Source organism: Chaetodon auriga, chromosome 12 (genome assembly GCF_051107435.1).
Source record: "Chaetodon auriga isolate fChaAug3 chromosome 12, fChaAug3.hap1, whole genome shotgun sequence".
NCBI classification, from domain to species: Eukaryota; Metazoa; Chordata; class Actinopteri; order Chaetodontiformes; family Chaetodontidae; genus Chaetodon; species Chaetodon auriga.
The window spans coordinates 25,385,923-25,410,391 of NC_135085.1; the positions used below are offsets into that span (position 1 = coordinate 25,385,923).

At 46.1% G+C, this 24,469-nt stretch overlaps 1 protein-coding gene across 1 annotated transcript in view; it reads right to left on the reverse strand.

Annotated features, from left to right (window-relative positions):
* The window catches only part of tmeff1a (transmembrane protein with EGF-like and two follistatin-like domains 1a), a 62,405-nt gene extending 53,248 nt beyond the window's left edge, over positions 1 to 9,157 (reverse strand). Inside the window, exon 1 of the mRNA XM_076746072.1 lies at positions 8,401 to 9,157. Coding sequence (XP_076602187.1) covers positions 8,401 to 8,560 — 160 coding nt within the window. The 5' untranslated portion in view covers positions 8,561 to 9,157. The remainder of the gene's footprint in view (positions 1 to 8,400) is intronic.
* Between the last annotated feature and the right edge of the window lie 15,312 nt (positions 9,158 to 24,469).

Genomic DNA, 24,469 nt, shown 5'->3' on the forward strand with positions numbered 1-24,469 from the left:
CCCTGAGGCTCAATTAACTGCAGGAAGAACGGGAGGTTTCTTACACCGACGAGGCAGCCAAACCAAATTCATCTGCCTTTTCCAAAAAATCCTTATAGCTTTAAGAAACACTTCATCTGAGTGATTCCTACATCTTCTATAAACACTGACTTGATGTGGAACTGAAGAAATGAAGGGAGAGATGTTTGGTTCAAAGAACCACACTGAGGAAACGGACACAGTTGAATGAGTCTGCAGCCATGCTAGCAGCTCTGTGAAGCTCACAAGCTAACATATGGATGTTTACCATGCTGACCGTCTTAGTTAGCATGTTAGCATTTGCTAATTAACTCAAAACACAAAGTATGCTGCTAGCAAGGCTACAACCACAGCAAAGCCACCGGCAGTATTTTCTGCACTACATCCCGACAGTGTGCGCACACCCAACACGTCAGCCACGCTGTGAGACCAAGCTGCAGGGAACCAGAGCATCAGTGAGGTCCAGCACTGACAGGGTGATCAGGTCTGGCTCACGGTCTGCGTTCATCCAAAAGGTGCTGGACGAGGCAGAGGTCTGCGCTCAGGACAGTGCTGCTTTTCCACACCACACTGGAAAAGCACTTCTTTCTGGAGCTGCTGTGCAGTGAAGCAGACAGAAACTGTCCACACCACTGAAGTGCTTAAGGTACAGACCAAAAGTATGTGGACAGCCGTGTCCTCGAAACTATCAAAGTCTGCACCCATTTCTCCCGACAGTCTGAGACTCGTCATGTGAATGTCACAAACAGAGTTCAGTTCTGGCACCTCAGACCCTCCGGTGACGACGACGGAGGAGCGGTGACGTCCTTGACTGGACGGCAGGAGTCATCAGCTGCCACAGGGGGCTTCACCGTCTGACGTTCCACCAACTGCATGCAGAGCACTCCCAGCTCCAAGCACACCTTAACTTCAACTTGAACAGAAAATGTGGCTGACGCAACTTTGAGAGTGATTTGAGAGCAGAAACGTCCAAACCAACCAGTGGGAGGACAAATCACAGATGAGATGAGGAAATCCTCCTCGACGTTCATCCGTGAACAGTAACAGACAAGCAGACAACTGAAGAGCATTTCCTCATCACAGGCGGGGATGGAGTCACTTCACGGCGCTGGTACTGAGAGAAAGCTCTCATTTGAAATAACATCTGGACAAACTAGTGCAAAGTGCATAAAAAACATCGATTACTGAAGTTTACACCAGAAGACGGCAGAGGAAGAGACTCCTCTCTGCTGGCTAACCATCTTTTAATTTGGCTGATAGACATTAGACCTGCGCTGTCGGGTCCTGGATCAGCATTAGTTCCTGAAGCTGTTTGCCTCCTTCACTTCTCCAACAGAGCATCAGGGCTGTTTTACGGTGCAATGATACGAGAAAGCAACCAAACAAAGAGATGGATTCTTAGCAGAAAACAAGCATAAACGGCAGCAAAACTGACTTAAAGCCTTCCAGAAAGTGAGTGCAATGAGTCACACAGGTAATAAATGTGCTGTTATAACTGAAACAGGATAAGAAGAAGAACTGGGAAGCGGCTGCATCCACATTCTCATGACAGCTTGTTAATTAAATTTGAATTAAATATGTCTTTCGGACACAGTTTTGGACATAAACATCTCAAACGATGGATTTTAATCACGTTTTCATCCAAAAATTAGACAAAAAATGAACTTTGGTCTGACTTTGGTCATGACGTGATTGAAATAAGTCGGTACATCACAAACAAACTGTGTCTAACAACGTGACGAACAGCCAGCGCCACACATCAATCCGCAGCATCTTCAGACCTGGGGGTGGCATCGTCCTTTCTGTGCCAGAAACATGATTAATGCTGTTTCTGCTGGTGTCGGCTGTGTTTTGAATAAATTGATGTTTTGCTTGTATTTTGGCAGGAAGCAGGAAGAGCATTGTGCCGTTGATCATCTGCTGCGTTCTGCTCCTTCATGATGAAGAATGATGATGTGAAAGCAGACAGTTTCACCCAGAGGTCCACGCTCTCATCCCGTTCCTCAAAGGTTCCTCAATGACCGGTTTACAGTATAATCGACACCATAACAATATCTCTGGACAAACTCAGTCGACTGTTTTACTTTAAAGCTGCTGACATTAAAATCGTCACTTCAGGGTCCCTCACTGGCTTTTTCTGGATTGAAGCTTTTCAAACACTGAAACGTCTGAATTGTATTACAGGAAGTACTTTAACAAAGTACTGACTGCATATATATTGTCCATATTATAATATACTGTATTAGAGACATCTGAGGTTCAATTACAGATGATACTAAACGCACCTTTCCAGGAAGTATTATGCTAATTGAGTCTTCACAGTCTTTAAGGTTCGCACAGGTTTTATACTATTAGATAAACATGTTGCTCAACAGCAAAACGGCTGCAGAGGAAGAACTCTGATCATTTTCTCAAGTAAATGTAGTAATACACAGTGAAAATACTCGTTACTTTGTTAGTCCTACATTCAAAACTATTAAGACCAAAATCCACTGAAAGCAGAATGGCTGCTGACGCATTCATGTGTTCATCACTTTAACGTTACAGCTGATAAAAAGCTTTGGAAACAACAACAACACATCAGAATTCATTTGATTAGATTTTGTACTATTAATCTGAATCTGAAACAGGACATCTGTCCCTGAACTCTGTCCTCAGGCGCAGTACTTGAGTAAATGAGCTTAGTTACTTGCAGCGTTTGTGAGAGATGAAACATGAAACGCGGTCCTGAAGCGAGCGGACGCGACAGACTGCTGAGGCGACGCTTTCACTCAGCGCAGTTTGTCTGGTGTGAAGATTCAAACTGCACGTTTTCAACGTCACAAACTTAACTTCCATGTGAAGAGCCGCCACGCTGATCAGGACCACGCACAGGAAACAGGCACCAGCGAGAAACACCTGCAGCTTTCTCATTTTGTCCACTTTGAAAAGGCGGTCACGATAAGAGCAGCCGCAATGACACTTTCAATCCACCGGAGGCGAGGCTTGATCCGGAAACATGTGCACATATCAGAATCAGTGGTCAGCCAACATGAGTCGACATCGACACAACGGATATCTGCAGAAATCCCTCATCATGCATCCCTGGTGAGAGAGACAGCTGAGTCTGAGAGTCCCAGACAGGCTGAGGAATACAGAACCCAAAACTGGACTTTTAACCCCAAACGCTGCGGAAAGCTCTCGACCTGCTCGTCACTGCTCGCCTCCACGTCTGCAGCCTCACGGCTCAGTGGACGAGAGCTTCAGCTCGGTGTAAACTGTAAGCAGAGCCGACAGAACATCAATATTCATCTGCAGCTCCGTTGATGTCAGAGCTTCTGTGGAAGTCTTAATCACTGCCGTGCACGTGAGTTTCCCTCCACCAGACGTGACGACGGGATGAAGAACACGCGTGAGCCACTGAGCACGCTCCATCAGGCGAGGCAGCGAGTTCGGAAAGGATCTCCCAGGAGGCGGGTGTTTAGAAACCTCACAGAGGACCACATTATGCAGTATGATTTCATCCATCTTGGCGAGGCCCAGCGAGCTCCGTCCCGACTGTCCTGGAACACAATCTGACTCAGACGAAGCTCGAGGAGACGTGCTCGCACGTCCGAAAGCATTCAGTCTGAACAAAATAAAAGCTGCTCGTGATGAGTAACAGCTTCCTGTTATTAATGAGAAACCATCTCTGCTGTCGTCTGCTTCTCTGTGGACAACAACCGCTTCACGTTCACGCTGAAGAAGCACGTTCAGGCGACGCTGCATCAAAAATAACCCTGACGAAGAGCTCCGTTTCGGACTTCTCCTTCAGAACTCCACTCTGCACCTGCTGGGCCTCATCCAGGCGCTCTGCCAACCTCTGCCATTTTCTGACAGAGTACAGCAGCGGAGCAGCGGAGTCCAGGAAACTCCTGAGGCAAAACATCAACGTTAGTGGACGCTGTCATCGAGCTTCTTCTCGCTCCTCTGTCCAATAAACGAGCTCCTTGTGGGTCATGTGACCTGTCCACAGGCTTTGATTTTAAGTTAGCAGATGTCAGGTAAACACTGCAGCTCATTTTGCTTGGTTGCACAGTTCTCCCTTTTTCCGGTTCTGACGACAGCCTGACAGAACTTCCTGTAATTAGTCCAAATGTCTGAACTACGGTGGCCGATAAGGTCAAACGTGCTGCAAACGATGCCAAATCAAAAACGCATGAATATCCAAAACAAATAGAAGAGAAACGTGCTGCAGAGTCAAAGCTAATACATGAAAACACAGAAACGAAGACAGCGGACGTGCTCCAGGCCTGTATGACGCAGGCAGGAAAGTGGAGTGAAGAGGGGACAAGACGCACAAAGGCATGTCCTCTGTTTCACAGCAAGGCTATTCCAGTGAGCGCTCCCCCGAGAGGCCTGGAGCACTTCAAAAACTGACTGACAGGCAGCAGGTTATGGATGATTATCATCTAAATCAAATTTAGGAGTCCTCGTCCTCAGACTGAGTCTTGCTCAGTCTCTGACAGCTGAACCCGGCTCAAGGTTCAGACCTCTGATCTGGTCCATCCATCTGCTGGATGTCCCTACCCAGCTGACGGCGGAGACATGGGGACCTGGTTGGAGACATTTCATTGCGGGAAAGTTTATTTGAGCTTGGAAGTAACGAGCCAAATAACAAATCTGAGCCACAGCCTCAGACACAGACAGAACAGACAGTATGTGGCTCCAGAAAAACGCTCTCATGTCCCCAATGAAAAGCTCCGCACACCACAAAATTACACATCGCCAACATGTGGAGGACAGAAGGACAGAGCTGGACCAGCTGACAGATAAACATGTGAGGACAACGCACAAATGGCTTCAACGTCAGAGACTCACCGGTCACATGAGAGCCAGACAGACTGTCGACAGTCAGACTGAAGAGGACGTCCGTCTCTGGGACGGTTTGTCCACTCTGCACTGCTGGTGTGTCCACGAAGCAGCTGCTAACATGAATCTGAGACGGGGGGGGTCGTGATCCGGCTTCGTCTATCTTAACAACAAACAGAACAAACAAACAAAAACGCCTCTTTGATTCCAGTTTGGAAAAAGAAAAAAAAAAAAGCCTTTTCAATGAATCCATGACTGCTGCAGTTCCTCCAACGACCACTAGAGCTCCAACCACACAAAAACACATCAGTGAGCCTCACTGTTCTTCATCACCATCAACACACACACACACACACACTACAGCACCAAACGTGGATTCATCCGCCGCTGAAAGTAGTCCCAACAAAAGCTCTATTTTCCTCCTGTTTGAAGGTTCAGGAGGAACCGATGGGCCGCAGACAGGAAGTCAGACAGTACCGAGAGCCGAACACGGTGCTGGTCGCGTCTGCACGTGGGATTTGTCGACAGCTACGAGACGACAGGATAACTCCAGCCTGTCTTTACGTTAGCTGTGATGGTCGCTCCTTCACGCACAGCAGCACAGATAAACACAAACTCCAGGCTGGAAATCGTCCTCTCAGGAATTCATAAGTGACGTCAGAAATGAGAAGCGTCCTCTGCACGCTGAGTGTAACAGTCATGGTACCAGTGAATAATGGTGTGCTACAAATGCTGGATGCTTCTCCGGGGCTGTGTTTTCCCTTCAGACCCTGAACGCAGCAGCCTGCTGCCTCAGACTCTGTGCCATTTCCCTCTGTTCCTCTAAAAGCTTCCTTTCTTCTGTTTTCTGGGCAACAACAGTTTTGAAAGCAGCGCTGTCAATTATCTGGTATCACGACTCAGCACAGTGCAACGAGGTGCTTGCTATGCATGGAGCGTGTGAACGAGGCTCTCTGTGCTCGAATTCAAGGTGTTTGCTTTGGTTACTGACTTGGAACATTTTCATTTGCCTCTGCAGAATATTTGCATTATGCTCCAGCGTGTCGCGGAGCAGAGATCGGGATCGCGGCGCTCATCTGCGAGGAAAATGCTCCATTTCTCAATGCAAACAACGTGAGCGGCGCCAGACGAAGCAATTCAGCGGCTCATTAATAAAACATGAGTGAGGAAGGTTATTCCAGACAGCTGAGAGTGACAGCTAACACTCATTTACATGACTGCTGCTCTTAACGTCTGATACGAGCTGAAGAAGAGGAACGCTGTGATGAATTTATGAATATTAGGTATTAATGTGGGATGCAAACATGCTGCAAACACACAGAATAGAAGGCGGAAACATTAAAGAGATCAGCCTGTTAAAGCTCATCACATGAGGCGTCAACATTTTTCACACTTATTGTCCTTAAATTTGACAATTTTAAGTGAAAAAAAATGAATGAATGCTGAATTTCTCATTTGTGCCTTTCATGTATTCTTCCTACGTTTGCACATTTTGAACATTCAATCATCTCCACTGGAAACATTTTAGAGCTCGTTTCACTTTGAGGTCAAACTCTAGATGGAAATAAACCCGACTCTGTTAAAATGACGTTAAAAATCACAGTTCATCCCTGCTGGAGAGGAGAACAAGGTCACGTTAGACAGTTTGTTTGTTTGTTTGTTTGTTTGTTTGTTTACACATTTTCTTAAAGCTCTGCTCACTGTCGCTCTTAATGTTCTCATTTTTGATTTTCAGGTCTTAACGTGGCCTTAATCAATCCGATGGATCACATGACTTTGCAAAGTGAAACTCGACGGAGCTTTTCGGCCTCTTTTAGCTCCCAGTTGTGTTTTGTGGGACATTCCCTGTCTGGTTCAGCTGTTTTCATCAAACAAGCTGTGATAAAGTCACTGTGCACAACCTGCTGAGCAGCAAACAGCAGAAACGAGCTGGTCAACACAGCGGAGCATTTAGCAGCTAAAGAGCCAAATATTGTGGAGCTGGTGGAGACCAACGCAGAGCTAAGACTGAGTCTCATCAGCTGACACAGACGTGTCTCCAGGTGAGCGGTCATGTTGCTCTGTACCTGCTGGATGTGGAAATAAACAGCTGTTTGCTTAGAAGGTGACAATATGCCAGTGTGGTGGTTCCAGGTGTTTGTACTGCCCCCATGTGGCCAATTAATGTCAGTCTTTGTACTGCTGTTTAGGGAAACATGGCCAACACCAATCAATTCATTTTCAAGTCAATCAACCAATTTATGTATCCAATCTTAAATCCCAGCATGCGTTCACACACACCTGCCACATCCTCCTGCAGCCCACCGGGCAGATTATTGATCTCTGGACGTCGTATCTGTTGTATTGTTCCTCATCACTGAACACATCGGAGTGTGTGGTCATGAAGAGTCTTACCAACATAATTTAACATACTGAAATCTTAATTCCACAAAAAACAAGCAAACTGAAACCAGCAGTATTTGTATCTTCCACTGATTATTGGCTGATTATTGATCGGTCCTGTCAGCACTGGTATCCTGATACATGAAGGTAAAATAAAACCATTTCTGAGTCAAACCGTCCAACTATCAGAAGCTTCAGAGGGAAAACTGCATGGACGATGCTTTTTGGGGGATTAGCTGTTGGCGTGTGTGCTGTTAATGACACACTGTCTGTGTGTGTAACCCTTCAGGAAAACGATTGGCTGCAACTGTTCCTGTATAATCTGTGAGTTACTTGTCAGACTACAGGTGATTGACAGCTTTGTTTCTGCAGTAATCAAAAGTGCTCATCACACCTTCGAGCCCCCGGTGACACTTACAGTTCAGTCACTTCCTTTGTTCTGCTGCTTGTTGCTGCGTGTTCATGATGTAAAGCACGCTGAGTTTATCTGGAATGACACGTGTTGTGTGTTTCAAAGGTTACTGATGCTCGTCTAAGCCATCGGTGCATTTACTGACCCCTTCAAGTTAAATTAGATGCACACAGTCACATCTGAGAAACCTCCACACAGCATGAACACAATGATCATAACGTGCAATAAATAGTGTTTAATAATAGCTGCAGTATCACAATAAACTCCCCACAGGAACATGTATTGATCTCAACAAGAGATTAAAATGCCTCCTATGGCTCCCAACACTCATGTTCTAACCATAACATTGATTTTTCACCAACCTGCAGGAATATTAACATGACTCCTGCCATCGTTCAGTCAGCTGGAAACTAATGATGGAGCACAAACAGTCCAATAAGGACAGGAGACATCTGATAGCATATTAAAGCCACTATAATTAGACTCCTCTGGTACCTCATCAGATGCAAAGGTCACCATAAACTCTGAGCAGCACAGAGGCGCTGAAGTCACGACAGGAATGTTCCAGAACATCAGAGGAGAGACAAGAAATCACCTTCCAGAAGAATTACAGTCGTAACACTGATTTTTCTGCAGAGCTGATGATGCTTTTTCTCCACTGTGAAAGTGATTCTTCTACAGCGCGCGCACACCCACAGCAGACGCACCACAGCAGAGGACGCACGGCCGCGCGGCAGCGGCGGCGGCGGCTCTCTTACCTGTGCAGTCCCTCCCTTTGCCTTTGCACTCTCCGCTCTGTGGGTAATAAGACGCCCGAGCCTCCGGCAGGTACAGCAGCAGAGACAGCAGGCAGGCGGACAGCAGGTACCGGACAACCCCGCCGGGACGCCCGGGACACCTCCCAGGGCCTGACACCATGATGAAGATGATGATCCAACCTCCAGACACCGGCAGACGAATCACTCGGTTCCCGATTCAGGTGAATAAGCGTGCAAACGATTCAGCGTAATCCTCGGTGAAGCACACGAGACGTGACGGCTAAGACCCCGCCGCCTCACGCTGTGTCCCGCGGAGAGGACCGAAAAGAGCAGAGAGAGCGCACAAGTCTGCGGTGAAGATGGAGGAATGTGCAGGGAGCTCCTCGCCTGATTCCGCGTTCAGGAAGCCTCGGAGGCGGTCCGGCTTGTCCACAGAGGAAGCAGAGGAGGCAGCGGCAGCATTCTCGCCATCCGTCCTTCCTCCGCACCGAAGCCGCGCGTCTTTTTAGCGAGATCTACCTAATGCGGCTTGTATCAGTCGGGTGTCGCACACGTAGCTTTCCCCCACGTCCTGATTTCCAGTCAGACTGATTATGGCGGCGCTCCGGTTAGATTTCTCCGCGCGGTGATGAAGCGGTTCAGGGTTCCGGCGGAGCGGAGACGCGGTGCGTAAAGAGAGCAGCAGCTGCAACCACAACAAAGAGATCCGGACTGAGGAGAGGACAGACAGGCTGGTCACGTGAGAGGATGCAACACTGCTCTCCACCTCCACGCCCCCACCGCACGCGCGCACGCACACCTTACAGGCAAATGCAACTAAAGAACGCAGGAAGGCCACAGAGAGTCAGAGCACAACGGCCTGCTGGAGGAGAGCCGTTCAGCGTGAGACATCACGTGTCCACAAGTCTGAAGGGTGGTTAACAATCATTCAGTTCATCTTCATCATCGTCATCATCATCAGTGACTTCATCTGATTCAGTGTGTGCAGGCCACATTAAAATGAAGATTAATCAGTATTAATAATGGTATTGTAGTATTAATCGTGAGTGTGATGGATTCTTCTGCTGGGTTCTACAACCCTCTGACCTGAAACTGAACTCATGATGACAAACACTTCAGTATTTTCTCATTTACAAAATACCGGAAACATTTTCAAGCACGTGAAAGTTTTGTGGACGTTGCTCATGCGCGCTCCGCTGACGTCCTCCATAATGTAAATGTTTGGTACCTAAGAAGGCCTTCTGGCTTCCACGCTGTGTGTCCCACTGCACAGGCTCATTAGAGTTTCTCCCATAGACTTCACAGTGGGAAGACATCACACACATGCAAATCACTTTCCTGGAGCATTCATGGTTTAAATGGCCCCAGCTGAAATGGGACTGGCCCCTGAAGTGTCCCCGGACTGTCACTCTTCACAGATGAATTAACGTTTGTGGACATTTGGTAGCAACAAGCTACAGTTCTGAGGGCCCACCTGCAGCCTGAAGGAGCATTTCTACTTTATTCTTCATCCGTTTAAACACTACGTTCACATTTATTCTCATATTAGACACCGTTAGAAAGCTCAGATTCTCGTGAATCAATGGATGGAAACAACTTCAAGGTACATTCACAACAGAAGGCTCAATAGTAATAATAAGGCCAAACAGCAGACAAACAACTCTTCTTAATTTAATTTCCACTGAGGAAACTCACCGCTGACGTCTCTCATTGATCCACAGATTAAACTCCGACAAAAATGGCCTGAAACATCCACAAAGGTCCAGAAGATCCACTGTGGTGAAGATATTTAGTCCAGAACATGAAAATAATCCACAGAAACATGTTTCCTGCTTTCACATCAGCAGGCCACGCGCTCCTCCACTTGTCTGTTTTCCACCATTTGGCGCCATTTTGTCTCCAGTCTGAGGTTTCAAATCAAACCTTGCTTGACCAATCACGACCTGTCACATGACACCTGGCAACCACAGCAGCCAATAACAGTCTGAGTTGAACAGAAGAGCCGCCTTCTCTTCGGATCGTGTGATTGGCACAACTGATTTTGCAGATGAGTGACGCTTCGAATAGCCAATGAAATTCTGAACATGGCCGCTTCAGTGGGGCAGACACAAATAGGGATGTTACTCACAATTCGAAGTGATAAATAAAGTAAAAGGCCTAAATATAAAGATGTATCACCCAAGTATTGTTATAGATGCCTCACATCTGAATATAAATGGCCAAACTTTAAATTTAATGGATATAAATCCAGATGTTTATGTAGATAAGTGTATAGCAAATTGCCTTTTTTGCAAAATGTTTCATTTAAAGGTGGAAAGTTTCCGATGTGATCAATACTGTCGTGACTGTCCTTTGAGGGGAACCTTTGAGGGGAACGTGTTGTGTTGGTTGGTGGTGTATAGAAAGACTGAAGTCTTCATGTGTTGAACTCTGTTCATTCCACTAAAATGTGACTGTTTCAGAGTTGACGGTCCCAGAATCCAAACAGAGGACTTCATCCACTGTATCGTCATGTGATTCCTGAGCTGGTTGTTTAAACAGGACTCAACACGACTCATTAAACTCTCCACATTGACTGGATTAATATTTACACAGCTCAGATTGGCTCACAGCTCCATTTTGGGCACCGCTGGCACTCCACCAAGACGGACTAGTGGACTAATTTGGCACGCCACCTTTCATCCAGCTGCTGTTGGTCTGTCGTCTCTCCATCAGGCTCAGGCTGTTTTTCTCACATGGTGGAGGCAGCGGCAGCGGTAGATGTGAGTCCTCTGCGGTGCTGTTGGACATGGTTGGTTCCACGCCGGCGGCTCTAACAGCTCTCGCGGGCGCTATCACCACCTGCCAGACGGCAGCGTGGAGCAGGCCTGTTCTAAATCACTCACTACACTGCTGATTAGCTTCTTGGATGAGGTTAAAGACCTTCCAGAAGGTGTGGAAGGAGACACCAAAGCAGAAATGAAGAAGTTTTCTCTGATTTATTTCACTTCCGACTGACGCTGAGCCAAAGATCAGAGAGGCAGACTTCTGGACAAAAGGCTGGCAGCTTAAAATCCCACACAGACTGGCAAGATGAATGGCTAACCCTCATGTTAATGACCAAGTTACTCCTGAGCAAGACACTGAACCTCAGCAGCCTGGAGGCGAATATGAAGCAGTGCAGTGGTTGCGTTCAGTTAGACGGCAGCAAATCTGCTTCATCCTGAAGAGACACCGAACGCGACATGAAACGTTCATACTTTTATCACCTCTGCAGCACATTTCGAACGGTCTCCTCAGCTCGATGAATGTGCGTTCGTTCCTTCACAGTAATCAGCCAAACATTAAACCTGCTTCAAACCTGCGATAGCAGGTTCATTTGGCCACTTGAGGGCAGCAGAAACAAGCTGTGAACTCAGCAACGACATATCGTAATATTTTGTTTCCACATCCAGCAGATCAGAGCCAGACCCTTAAAAGTTCACAAACTGGAAACGATTCCTGTCTTATCGTTATCATTCGGCACTGACGACGAGAGGTGAAGGAGATAAAGAGATGCAACAAAGTGAAACGTCAGTGACAGCGCCCTCTAGTGGCCGAAGGGAGGAACGGATGATTGGTGGTGTTGGCATCTTTTAGCCATGAGCATCATGGTTCCCTAACCATAACTGGGCGTTTATTACAGTAACCAGTCATTTAAACCCAAACCACAATGTTTTCAACCTTAACATGTAAACTTCAGCAAACCTTCTGGAAGACGAGTGAAGTCGTCCTGCTGAAGGTGGCGTCAGACCAGAAACACATCGGTGCCGTGCTAAAGGGCAGATACAGATGATGCAGTTTGGAGGATGGTAGAAAATCTGCGGCGCCATCAAAGGTGACCGGACTTCCTGTGGATTCGTGAAGCTTTACTGATGAGAGTAAAAACGTTTCCACGATCGTGCACTTCATTACAGAATAAAGCAGGACAGGCTGAAAACAGCTTTCTAAAGTGGAGAGTAAATAAAAGAGTAAACTATAGAATAAAAATGTGATTTGAAAACTGATGTATTGAAATCTTCGCAGGCAGATTGTTCCACAGTCTCAGGGCTTTAACATTAAAGGCTCATGTTAATGATTTTTATTCATTCCAGCACTTTAAAGCTGAGCGTTCCCCTTTGATAAGCTGTGCAGACACGAGCCTTTGTGAGTGCATAAAGCTGTTTTTATGACTGAGCAGCCACTGCAGAGCTCCATAAATGTCCATGAAGGAAATGTAAAATGTTCATGAGACTTTAAGAGTCACTCGTGGTTTCTGTATTTTCTCTGAATACGTTTCCTGCTTTGGGTTTTATCTCTATCCAGATTTCTTTTGCTGAAACTTCCACTCAGACGTCCACTGTCTGATAAAGTAAAACCTTTCCAGAAGCGCACTTTAAACCTAATTAATTGAATTTGGAAGGAACCTGCAAATCCTTATTCCTCTATATTTAAGAAACACAAGGTGAAATCTAATGGAGGAAGTGTTCTGTAGTGCTGAAGAGGTTTCGTCTTAATTTCTCATTAAGCTTCTTCTACTTTGGTCTCAGTGTTCGGGGTTTTAACCAAAGCTTGACGGTCGTCCGGCAGTCGCTGTCAGATTATTCCTCCCACCATATGTCTCAAGAAGAGAATTACAGCTTACTTTGCACCGATCAGGTCTATCACGCATTCATTAGGTTGATTTTACCGGTGCAGTTTCTAAATAGTTTCCTTAAAAGAATTATGAAATTTAGTCGTAAAGAAAGCAGAGACGGTGTTAAACGTGTGGAAATCAAACACGTGAGTGAACACAGATTTTCATCCCCTCCCTTTCAGTGAAAAGCTTGTATCTCCAGACGTGTTGAGTGTTTGTGCTGAACTGAAGGATGAAGAGTTCCTTCATGTCTTCCTCAGCTCAATAAACTCTTGAAAAAGCCTCTTGGATCAGCTGAAAATCGTCCTCACAAAGCTGAAAATAGCCTGTTTTTCTGAGCTCATCAGACTTTTTGGAGATACGTGGTTCTCACAGGACGGCTGCACTGCAGACCTGTGATGACCTTATAGAATCTGATGCACTGATGAAGATTAAAGCACCAACAGGATATAAAGGAGTTCAATGAGCTGAAACATCTACAGCAGGAACATGAATGAACACATGAACACAGCAGGAACATGAATGAACACATGAACGCAGCAGGAACATGAATCCACAGACAGCAGAGAAACACGCTGACAGGAAAACTTCACTCACACACCACGAGGTTACTTTAAGGACTTTAAGTACATTTTGTTACTTACACACTTTCATGTAAGCTTTGGAATGCAGGACTTTTACTTGTAGTGGAGTGTTTCCGTGGTATAATTACCAAAGTGAAGGACCTAAACACTTCTTCAACCACCGAGTGTTCCCGTGGGCCCGTGGTGGAGGTCAAGCCTGTGTGGGTGGAGGGGTGTGTCTCCTGGAGACTGTGTGAGGGTGTTTTTGTGGAGGAAAGATGTGTTTTCAGTTCAGCTGTCTTTATCTGTGATGGGCAGCTCCATCAAGGCTCTGCTGCCTTCTCTCAAATTCTAATTTTCAGGCTCCAGAATTGGCACAAACACCACAAACAGCTTTTTCTACAGTCTGTTTTTCTCTTCCTACATGAAGACACAAAGCCTTTGTTGGTGGGCTGCCTGCCTGCTGTAATGGAGTGTAAATGGGAGGGATGGAGGGGAGGGGGGGGGGTGCTGTGTGGATTGTAGGGCCTAAATGGAAAGAGAGGGATGGCAAATCAGCGATACTAATTCGATTAAGTTCCATGATAGTTATCTCTAATTGGCTTACTGCGTTTGTTGTGGATTGGCAGACAGTGGAAGTCTGTCGTCTTACAGCGGCGTCACTGGAGGACGTCTCAGCCTGACATCATGTAAGAGCAGGAAAATAAGCAGAGCAGCAGCACGAAGATCTGATTCCACTGTACGCTGTGTGAGACAGAAATACAACAGGAAGTGATCAGCTGATCTGACACAAACTGACCTGAGAACAGTCAAAGTCAACATATTTCATGTAAATATCTCTTATTGTGAATCTGATGCAGCAACACGTTTCACAGACTGAAAGATGTGGAACGCTCCAAAAACACCTGTTTGAACATTCCACAGGTGAACAGGCTGATTGGTCACAGGTGCGAGGATCATGATTGGGTATGAATCAGTCGATCACAGAGGATGGAGCGAGGTTCACCACTTTGTGAACACATGAAGGATGAAGGAGATGGACACATGAACTCAGAGGCACTTGAGAAAACTGCTGTCAGTGAACTCAGTTTGATTAGAAATGATTTAATTCTGTTTTTATTCACGCGCTGCTGCCTCAGTGTAAAAATATTCAAAATACAAGTGAAAGTACTGCATTCAAAATCTGACTTTTGTAAAAAGAATTAGAATGCAAGTATTCTTAAAGGATCAAAAGTAAAAGCACAGATACAAAAACATGTATGTCATTGGATTATAATCAAGGTGGAGCTCATTTTAAATATTGACATTTTCTGTGGTAATATGTCATATCTGATGTGTGTATCTGTGCATTCATAATCTGAACCTGGAAAATAACTAATGTTGCTGAATAAATGTCATGAGGTAAAATAGAGTGCAAACACCAAAAACAAATACCTCAAAACTGTGCTTAATGACAGTCGTTGAGTAACTGTACTCAGTTACATTCGGTCCTGCAGTGAAATGAAATCAAGCAGAGCAGAATCTTCCCGGATGATTAGAAACCTCCACCTGAGGGGGACGCGGCTGTTCCGGGGGTGTTAGCTCTGATCCTGACTGTAGCGTGCAGACTCTAATTTCCTCCACCATCTGTAGCACGAGCCCTTCTACAGGGGAGGGTCGACCCCCCCCGCCGCTGATAACAGGGGGGAGGGAAGATAATCCAAACCATCCTGCAGGGCCGCAGAGAGGAGGGAGGGGGTCGACTTTAACCCTTCGCTAATCACCACACAACCCTTTAACTGAGGAAAAGGAGTCTTAACGAGCCACTTAATCTCAGCGTCCTCGGCGATCAGTCTGAAGTTCTCTGGAAACAAGTGAAGCAGGGCAGAAAGTCCCACAGAGGACACGGAGGTCACGTCCTCGGCCTTCCTGTGTCTGTCCTTTCCTCTGTCCCAGCATAACGGAGTGGTCTTTAAACGCTTTACTGTCCATCACTTGTCCTTTTAGACGGACGACTGGACGGAAACAAAGAGAGGGTGATTAAGCTGGAGCTCAAAGTGGAGAAAGGCCCCTTTAAAACTGACCTCAGAGCAGCGGTTTGGCTGATTCCACGTGAATAAAAGCAGAAACGTTGACTTCGTGGTGATCTCACAGCTGATTGGATGGTTTTTAAAGCGTGACGTCAGCAGCTGTGCAGGTCGTGTTTCGCTCGTCTATTCAGCGTCTAAATGTTCAGCTTCCTGTGATCATCAGGCGCTGACTGTGCTGTGATCATTACAGAAGTTTCATTTGCACATCATCATATCCTGTAATTAGACGGTAGGATGAAGTCAAAGGCAGTGAGAAATGATCGTCCTGCACTGAATGTCCTCTGTGACTCATCTGGGTTTAATTTGCTCAATGAGACTCGTCGTCTACTGTGATCGGACAGGTTGTCTGGAGATGGAAACGTGGCTTCTTTTGAATGGATTCATGCTTTCAGCTTTCTATTAGCTCGGCGGCGCCGTGACGGATGGAGGAAAAAGCCATTTCCTTTTTGAGCTCTGGTGTGAGCTACAGGGGAATGAGGCCGGAAGGCGAACGAAGGTGAATCACCTGTATTTGAATCCTGCGTCAGTCAGTCTGAGGCCTGCAGGCAGGATGAGAGATTCAGGTTTCTGTCCACATTCAGCAGAGGTTCCTCCGTTTGTGCATCCCTATCAGGGCTGGCTTTACTGTTTTTGACTGCTCATCACTGAAACTGACAAATATTCAGTGAATTTCCATGAAACTTCGTACAGATATTTGTGTTTCGCAGAAGGACGCCATCCAAACCCCCTCTCTGATGATTATCAACCAGCTGCGTTCAAAGGCTTCTGTAATTGTCTGAGAGCGACAATCCAGCATTCACAGCCGCGTCACGTCGTGTTGCTGTCAGGCGTGGAGGTGAGAGGGAAGGCTATTTCTGTCCCTTTTCATCTGAACAACCGAGTGCAGCACAAAGACAGAGAGGTCTTAGCTCCAGACGTGACGAGACGACACGTTATGTGACCCAGTTTGTGTCTGTGCTTCCACTTCTTTCTGTTTCCTTTCAGCAAGACAGCAACCTGGAAAACAAACGTTTTTTAGAGCGTCTCTAACTGATATGTCCATAATAACAATGCACGAGGAGACAGGTGTCCCCGGCACTGATGAACCTCCAGAGATTTATCATCGAGCTCGTTGTTTATCTGCCCGACACGACTGAGCAGCAAACAGCAGACAGACGAGGCAGGTCAGAGACGAGCTGGTGAACGTCCAGCTGAGGAGCTGGAGGAGACCAGAAACAGAGGTTAAAGAGCGAGAAGACTGGACTGACATCATCAGGTGACACAAACACGACTCACATGAACGCTCGTGTTCTGCAGCTGCTCCACATCCAAACTAACAAGTTCAACAGGTGAACTTCAAAGATGATCTTATGTCACTGCTGTTTTCACAACTTGTTCCTGCTGCAGGTTTACTGAGAAAAGAGTGAAAGATGAAGATAAAAGATGGATTGAAAGGTTGCTCGTCATGTTGAACGTGAACGTGAAATCAGCGCCTACAGACCAGGAACTTCAGCTGGCTGCTGTGAAGTTTAGAATGTGGGTCATGAAAATGGAAATGCTCAAATAAAGAACCAGAACCTCTAAAGCGGACTGAGTTCCTGTTTCATGGACCTCATCACTCACACTAATGCTGTCTCATGTTAAAACGACTTTCAGCTGCCACATAAGAGACTGATTGATAATGTGTCAGTCCTGCACTTTTATCACTGACACTTTCATTTTCACAGTTTATGGTCTTTATCCAGAACCTTTCATCTGATTCAGTGTTATTGGAGTCATTAATTAGGTGAGACCCGCCCCCCCCACACACACACACAGGAAGTCCCCTCACTGAAGCTCAGCAGAGACAAACGTTCACACAGAGACACTGTTTGACTGCGACAAAATGCTCCAAACAGACAACAAGTCTTAACAAAGACTGCAGTCTCCCACTGCGATTGATTGCTGTCAATCAGTTAAACGTCTGACGAATCAGACATCTTAAGTTGTGATGGATGATGGCGGCATGGCGTGCTGCAGCGTAGCATGACGGCTGATAGACTTTAAATAAAAGGATTACTGAAGGTTCAATTGAGCTCAGATTTGAGGAGTTGTCTCTTCATTTTGTCCAGTTTTTGTCCAAAACAGTCCAGAATTCAACGCTTTGAGTCACTTGGTGATGTTAAGTTTGGACGAGCAGAGCAGCTGCGACGCTCCTCCACAGCGCTGCAGCGTTTAGAGGCAAACAGAACGATGTTTCTTCTTCTCTCTCCTCTGTTTTCTGCTGTTTCTCTTCAACCTGCACCGCCCGGTCGAGCCGTGCAGGCCGTTTCCCATCAGCCCCTGCTCTCCCTCGCTGTGGCTGTACTGTACTCGCTGCTTCGCTTCACTGATTATCATTCGGACTCCGATCAGGCAGTCGATCTGTTAATGAAGTGGGCTGATTTTAGACCTGCAGGTTCACCTCCCAAACCTTCAGCCCCCCTCCTCACCTCGCACCAGCACCACCCAAACCCAACCCCCGCCCCCCAGTTGATTCAGCTGAGCCACGGGTCAGAGAGCAGCCTTACCAGAGCAGCTCGCATTGATTTGACCCCGCCAGCATGTTCTGAAGTCAGTTCAGTGTTGACCTATAAGAAACAAGTCGGCCATCGTGGTAATCAGGGATCTGAGAAATAGATATTTCCTGGTAATAACATGGTTGGAGAGCTGCATGCGAGGCTCACAAAACACTGAGTGCTGCAGCTCTGAGATAAGGACTCCTCAAAATATTCCAGTCTCTCTGAACCTGTCTCTGACTGACCCTCAGGGAGAAATAAAGTTCAGTAAATTGAATTCAAAACAGACGTACACCAGGATGGAAAATGCCCCCCCTGACATCTTATGCACTGAACGATTTTCACTTGTTTTGGGTGCAGATGTGCCGGCCAATAGGACAGAATTCCTGAGCATCAGGACCCAATCAGGTTCTTTTAGATCCATAAAAAGCCTGAAAACACCTAAACTTCAGATTTTGTCTGCTAAATGACAAAGATGACTGACGTCAGGTGCAGATATTTTGGAACATTGATCATAAAAATAGCTAAATCCGGCTTTTAATGTGGCGGCTTCGAGGCCTGCAGTGGGGGTTACCATCTTGGGTTAAGGTAATTTATTCCAGCCTATGAGCAGGTTGATTGTTACATTCTGGTTGACCAATCACGGTCATGGACACGGCCACTAACCCCTGAAAGTACCTGAACGTTGATTTGACATCATCTCCTGAGCAGAGCTCGAAGCAGAAGGTCGTCGTCAGAGTGGGCAGAAAACTAAATCTGTGACATGGGTTCATTTTAAATCACGAGGACGTGTCTCATCAGAGCTCAGGAAAGTCCTGCTTAAATAAATGTTGAAATAAAAACACTCGTATTACTGTTACTCTGTGCATCTCAGTCTCTGCTGGTGATCAGGGGGTCGATGGGAATCTTCGTTCGGCCGTCGGCATCATCAGGCCAAATGATATCGACAGCTGCTGAGTCACCGCTCATCAGCTGCTCAAGGACTTGCGTGTGTGACCGCTGCCTCTGTTTGCATGTCAGCTGAATGAGAACTTGAAAGATTCCCACAGTGGAAACATTCGAGTGAAGAAGCAGAATCTCTGAATGCCTTCCTGGAATTGTTTCATATGCAAAACGTCCATATACGGCTGAAATGTGATTAATAACGGCGTAGGCTTTACTTTTCCTCTTAACGTTTTGAAATGAGTCTAACAAAAGACAGAAAGAGCACACGAACCAGCCTGAAAACGACACTTAACGCTCCTACATTTCACCACCACCGAGTGGAATAATTGTTTGAGTCAGGCTCGTTTACATATTGAGTGCATTTCTTGAGAAGACGACAGGAAAAAATATTAAGAAAACAACATGAGTGGGAGGACGTTTTCAGCTGAAAGTCTCTCTCACGCATAATGACTGCTGCTCCTCTCAAAGTCTGAACAAACGCTGCTGGTGTCTACAGCTGGCACAGGAAACACAGCTGAATATCTGAATAATAATGAGTCAGTGATACAGCGGCAGCTCTGTGATGAGGCTCACCTGAACATCAGTGCAGTCAGTGAAATGAGAGGCTGAGTGTATTGACTCAGGACTGAACAGCAGCCCTCGTGGCAGCTCTGTCTGCGCGTGCTGAAATGAGCTGTTTTCAGAGTGGACTTTGGTCAGCTACAGCTCAGCCAGTTGGAAAGATGTCCCGTTGAACACAAATTGTTTCTGTCAGCGTTGATTGGTTTGTTTAGCACAGCTGACGAGAGGATCATCCGTCCAAATCTGTCCCACTGAGGGACACTGAACATTTAAACTCATTTCAGTACCGCCATCCCTGCAGAGCTGTCACTCCTCCAGCACAGCGGAGGTGAGCGAAGTAGTGCTCCTCGAAGTGTTGAGGAGTAGCAGCCGTTCTACTTTCTCTGTTAGCATGCTAACCATCGCAGTCATTAGCTTTGCAGCTATTTGATCATAAACCAAAGTATTGTCTTTTAGTGCTGACACGTCACTGATGGGTTTTAATCACCTGCTGCAGAGTCTTCCTGTGCACAAAGCACGTCAGTTTGTCACGTTTCCAGTTCTGCTCCTCCGTAAGAACTCATAATCAGAACAACAACTTTAAACAGCGCCTTTAAAAAGAGCAAAGGCAGGATACTCAGAGGTCAGTCTAACAACAGGAAGCCAAACAGTCAGGCCACACAGAAGCAAGTTAAGGTGAAGCTAAGATAAAGTTAAAATAATGCAAAATGTCAATATAAATGAACACAAATAAAGAGAATAAAAGCAACAAAAAGACGGCTTCACATAAAAACAAGTCTCTGGAAATGTTTTTAGGAAGCGCTTTGAAAGAAGTCACTGACTCTGAGCGAGCGGCCCTGATGGCAAAGGTTGGTCACCTGTACCTGAAAGCCTCACCTGAGGATCTAAGGCTCATATCGGTTTCTGCTGCGCAGCCCGGGGCCAGAACCAGACCTGCTGAACCAGCTGGAAGCAAGAGGGTGACTTGATTGGCAGCTTGGTGCCTCCTCACGTTTCCTTCAGAGATGCAGTCGTCTCTGAGCTTTAAAGGCCCGTCTGAAGATGGTAAACAGGGAAAAAACCTGGAATGACCTTCATCTCCACCGATCGGAGCAGGAGTGCAACTGCACGAATGCCTGGTCGGAGGCTGCGGTAACCATGGTAACCCCTCTGCACCACATAACCTCCACCGGGGTCACTTTTGGCTGAAAGCACAGTCAGCGGCGAGGTCAGGCCGCCTGGAGACGTCCACAATAAGAGCATCACGAAAGAACACGAAAGAACACGTTTGCATTCAGGAAACGGGTTGTGGTGTCACATGGTTTCATATTTGAAGTGAATTATTGGTGGATTACGCTAAAACTAGCATGTTTTTTGTTTTTTGTCTTTGGACTATACTTGCAGTCAGTAACGTAATATTTCATGTGGGGCAGAAGTACAACATGGTGCTGAACCAGACAAAGCTTCTGGGAACGTTTGCTTTCACTCATTCTGATGTTGTCCTCTCCAGTTTGGCTGCTTCATGAACTCGTGAAGACAACAAAAACAACGCAAGTCAAAACTGAGTGTTTGCTGGAAGTTTCTGAGGCCAAAGAAGCTGAAATGAGTGGGAGCTTAAACAGAAGCTGGAGGAAATAAGACGTGATCCTCATCCTGACAGCTGAGAGCTGGAATAAATAATAGAAGGAATGAATCTACTGCGTGAGCCATTAACCCCCAAACAGAAGATCCCAAACTGTTTGTCTGCTTTCATTTCCAGTTTCTCTCTGATTGTGAAAAATGTGAAGCTGTGATGAAGAATCCATTCATTCAACTGGCAGGTGATCTGTCCAGAGACACTGAACAAGCTTCAGAGATCACGGCTCAGAAATCTGACTGTGGAGATCAGATTCCCTCAGATGATCAAGAAAAGCGTGAATCTTCTGATGTTTTTTAAAGTCAGATCAGAAAACAAGTTCCAGAACAGTGAAGAAATGCTAATGAAAGAGCTGTTTCTGAGGTCAGGAGAGAAAGCCGAGCGCTGCATAAAACATGTTTGCTCTCTGTCTGATCTGTAAATGATGCTCTGCTGGAGGAGAGGAGTCACTGTGAAACGTTTATCTACCTGAAAAATAGGAAAATGCAGCTCTGCGCCTTAAACACAGTGACGAGGCTCCATCAGTGCGTCACACACTGTTCTGTGTTTACGGTGTGATGATCATTCGCAGATGAATTATGGTGAAAAGTCAAAACAGGCAGAAGACATGAACATAAAGCAGCTTCTGTCTGGACGACGAGGCCTTTTGGCTCCTAAAGGTGAGCTGGAACATGAACCTTTGCTCAGCAGCTGAGTAAGAAACTGACTCTGACCATAAAGACATGATGGTCGTCGTGTCTGCTGGTGAAAATCTGTTTTCTCTGGCCTTCACAAACAAGGCCAGAGAAAACAAAGCAGCTGTCACATTAAACTCCAGGACGGAGGGAAACGTTCAAAACAGACGTGTGGAGCATTAAGTTTCATCACGTCCTGTCACGCTCGTTTCATCACACACATCACAGTGAAGGCACATCACACAGTTGATGAAACTCTCAGACACACTGTAAAACCGATGTGTGTGAAATAATGCAATCATCTGCATTTTAACGGTAAGTGGGTCATTCTCCATCAGAGCTCAGATGAGAAACCTTCGTGAAAGAAAGTCTTAAAATCACAGATGAAAGACAGAAAAGTTGGTGGAGACATTCCTTAAAACAAACATCACGTCAGAAGGTGTCTTTACCTTCATCTCTAAAGAGCTTCTGTGTTTTATTTCACATCCACGCTGAAAAGCAGTGAGTCAAAGTAAAGTCAGATATCCGTCAGAGCTCGTGCAGCTCACAGTTATCTGCATTAAACACATGAAACAGACAAGAGCTCAAAACACCGCAGATTAAAACGACTTCTTCAACACCACAAATCACATCATGTGGATCGTACATGTGTACCTAATAAAAGGGCCGCTGAGTGAAAGAGGTCACACTGCACAACAGTTCACAAAAAATATTAAATATCAGAAGAGAATAAAGGAAAACAGAAATGTGTGGGATCATTAATCACCTCATGACCCCTCAGATTTATCTGGAGAGCCTTTGGAGGGGCCCGACCCCTAGGTTGGCCCCACTGGCCTTTATACTGTGTATAAAGAGAGCTGAACGTAGCTCCGCCTGCTGCAGCTGCACTGATGCTTCAGTATGAGCAATGATGTCAAATAAAATGCTGTCAGTCATGAGCAGGTGAGAGCAGCTCAGGTGGCTCCTCCTCCCAGACCCCCACCACGCTCACACCTGCTGTGTTTTGCTGTAGAGCGTCGCCCCCTTGTGGACGTTTTAAAGTAACACTCCAGCTGTCAGCCTGGTGGACTGATTCTCTGTCAGGCCTTGAATCCTGATAGGCTGCAGTGACAAGCAGGCAGTCAAAACACCTGACTGAAGACTTATCTTAACTTATCTTATCAACACCACGATGAAAAAAAAATACTGTTACAAGTAAAAGTCATTTCTAAAGTTAAAAAAACCCTTAAAAATCTAACTTGTGTTAAGTGTTAAATTCATCAAATATTTATTGTTGTTATCTTCTAATCAAGTTAAAAATCGAGCTCATGGAAAGCATCAAATCACACACATATATATATATTTGTATTTGGTTGTAGTGGAGCAGATCAGAACTGCGTTAAACACGTTTGGGTACTTCGATGTGTAACAGGGCCTCATGTTTTAGAAACTGATCATAGTTTTGTTTAAGATATGTGAAACTGTGAAAACATAGAAAGTATGCCAAGTATGTGTAGAGGAGAAATGGACGTAGTGGAGAAAAAATATTTGCCTCTGAGCAGTGGAGTACAAGTACTTCAAAATCTTAGTAGTAAAGTACAGCACTTGAGTACCTTGTAGTAGTTGTGACTTGAAAGTTTCTGGAATGATCTGAAAAAGTCTCATGTTGTGGACAGCAGTGTCCGTCCTGGACTGTCCTCCTCAGGACTCAGTGGACGGTCCAGCAGCAGAGACACACCCTCAGCAGCCAGGCCAACATTAATATTGTTGTTGTGGGCCGGGCGAGGGGAGCTTTGAGGGGCAGATGGAGAACTTTCCCATGAGGCTTTGACCCTCGTGTTCGCTCCTGTGTGTCCTGGAGTTTTGGTTCCAGATGTTTCCCTCGCAGGAAGCTTCATCAGGGCAGAAGTAGTGCGACTGGTCGAGCTGGTTCCCTCGAGTCCACATCTTCTGTTGAAGCTGTTTTTCACAGCACAGGTGGGTTTAAAGGACAAGGCCGAGTGTATCTGTTAATTAAAGCCTATCAGTGGGCCTCATCATCACCACGAACACACACACTGTAGTTTATTCTGACTCAGTCACACACACACACACACACACACACACACACACACACACACACACACACACACCGTCCTGCTGCCACAAACGCTCACTACAGCACCACATGTGTCCCCTGCCTCCTGTTTGAGAGATAAAAGCTGCTGTGAAAAAAGAAACTGAATATTCGTGACTTTTTAAAGATTCACCTTTTCAAGGAACCAGTGAAGGAAGTCAGAAAGCACCGCGAGACACGCTGCTGCTTGAGTCTGTACATGACATCTGCTGCTTGTTCATGAAAATGCAGAATCTTCACTGAGTGACGCTTAAACCCGGTGTCAGCTGTCTGTCTTCGTGTTTGGCCTGAAGCCTCGTTAGCCTAAGTATCTCACCCAGCCCAGGTTGGACACTAACACAAATCCTGGTAAATATTAGCTGAGCCTGGTGGCGACGTGGTGGTAAACAAAGAGCAGC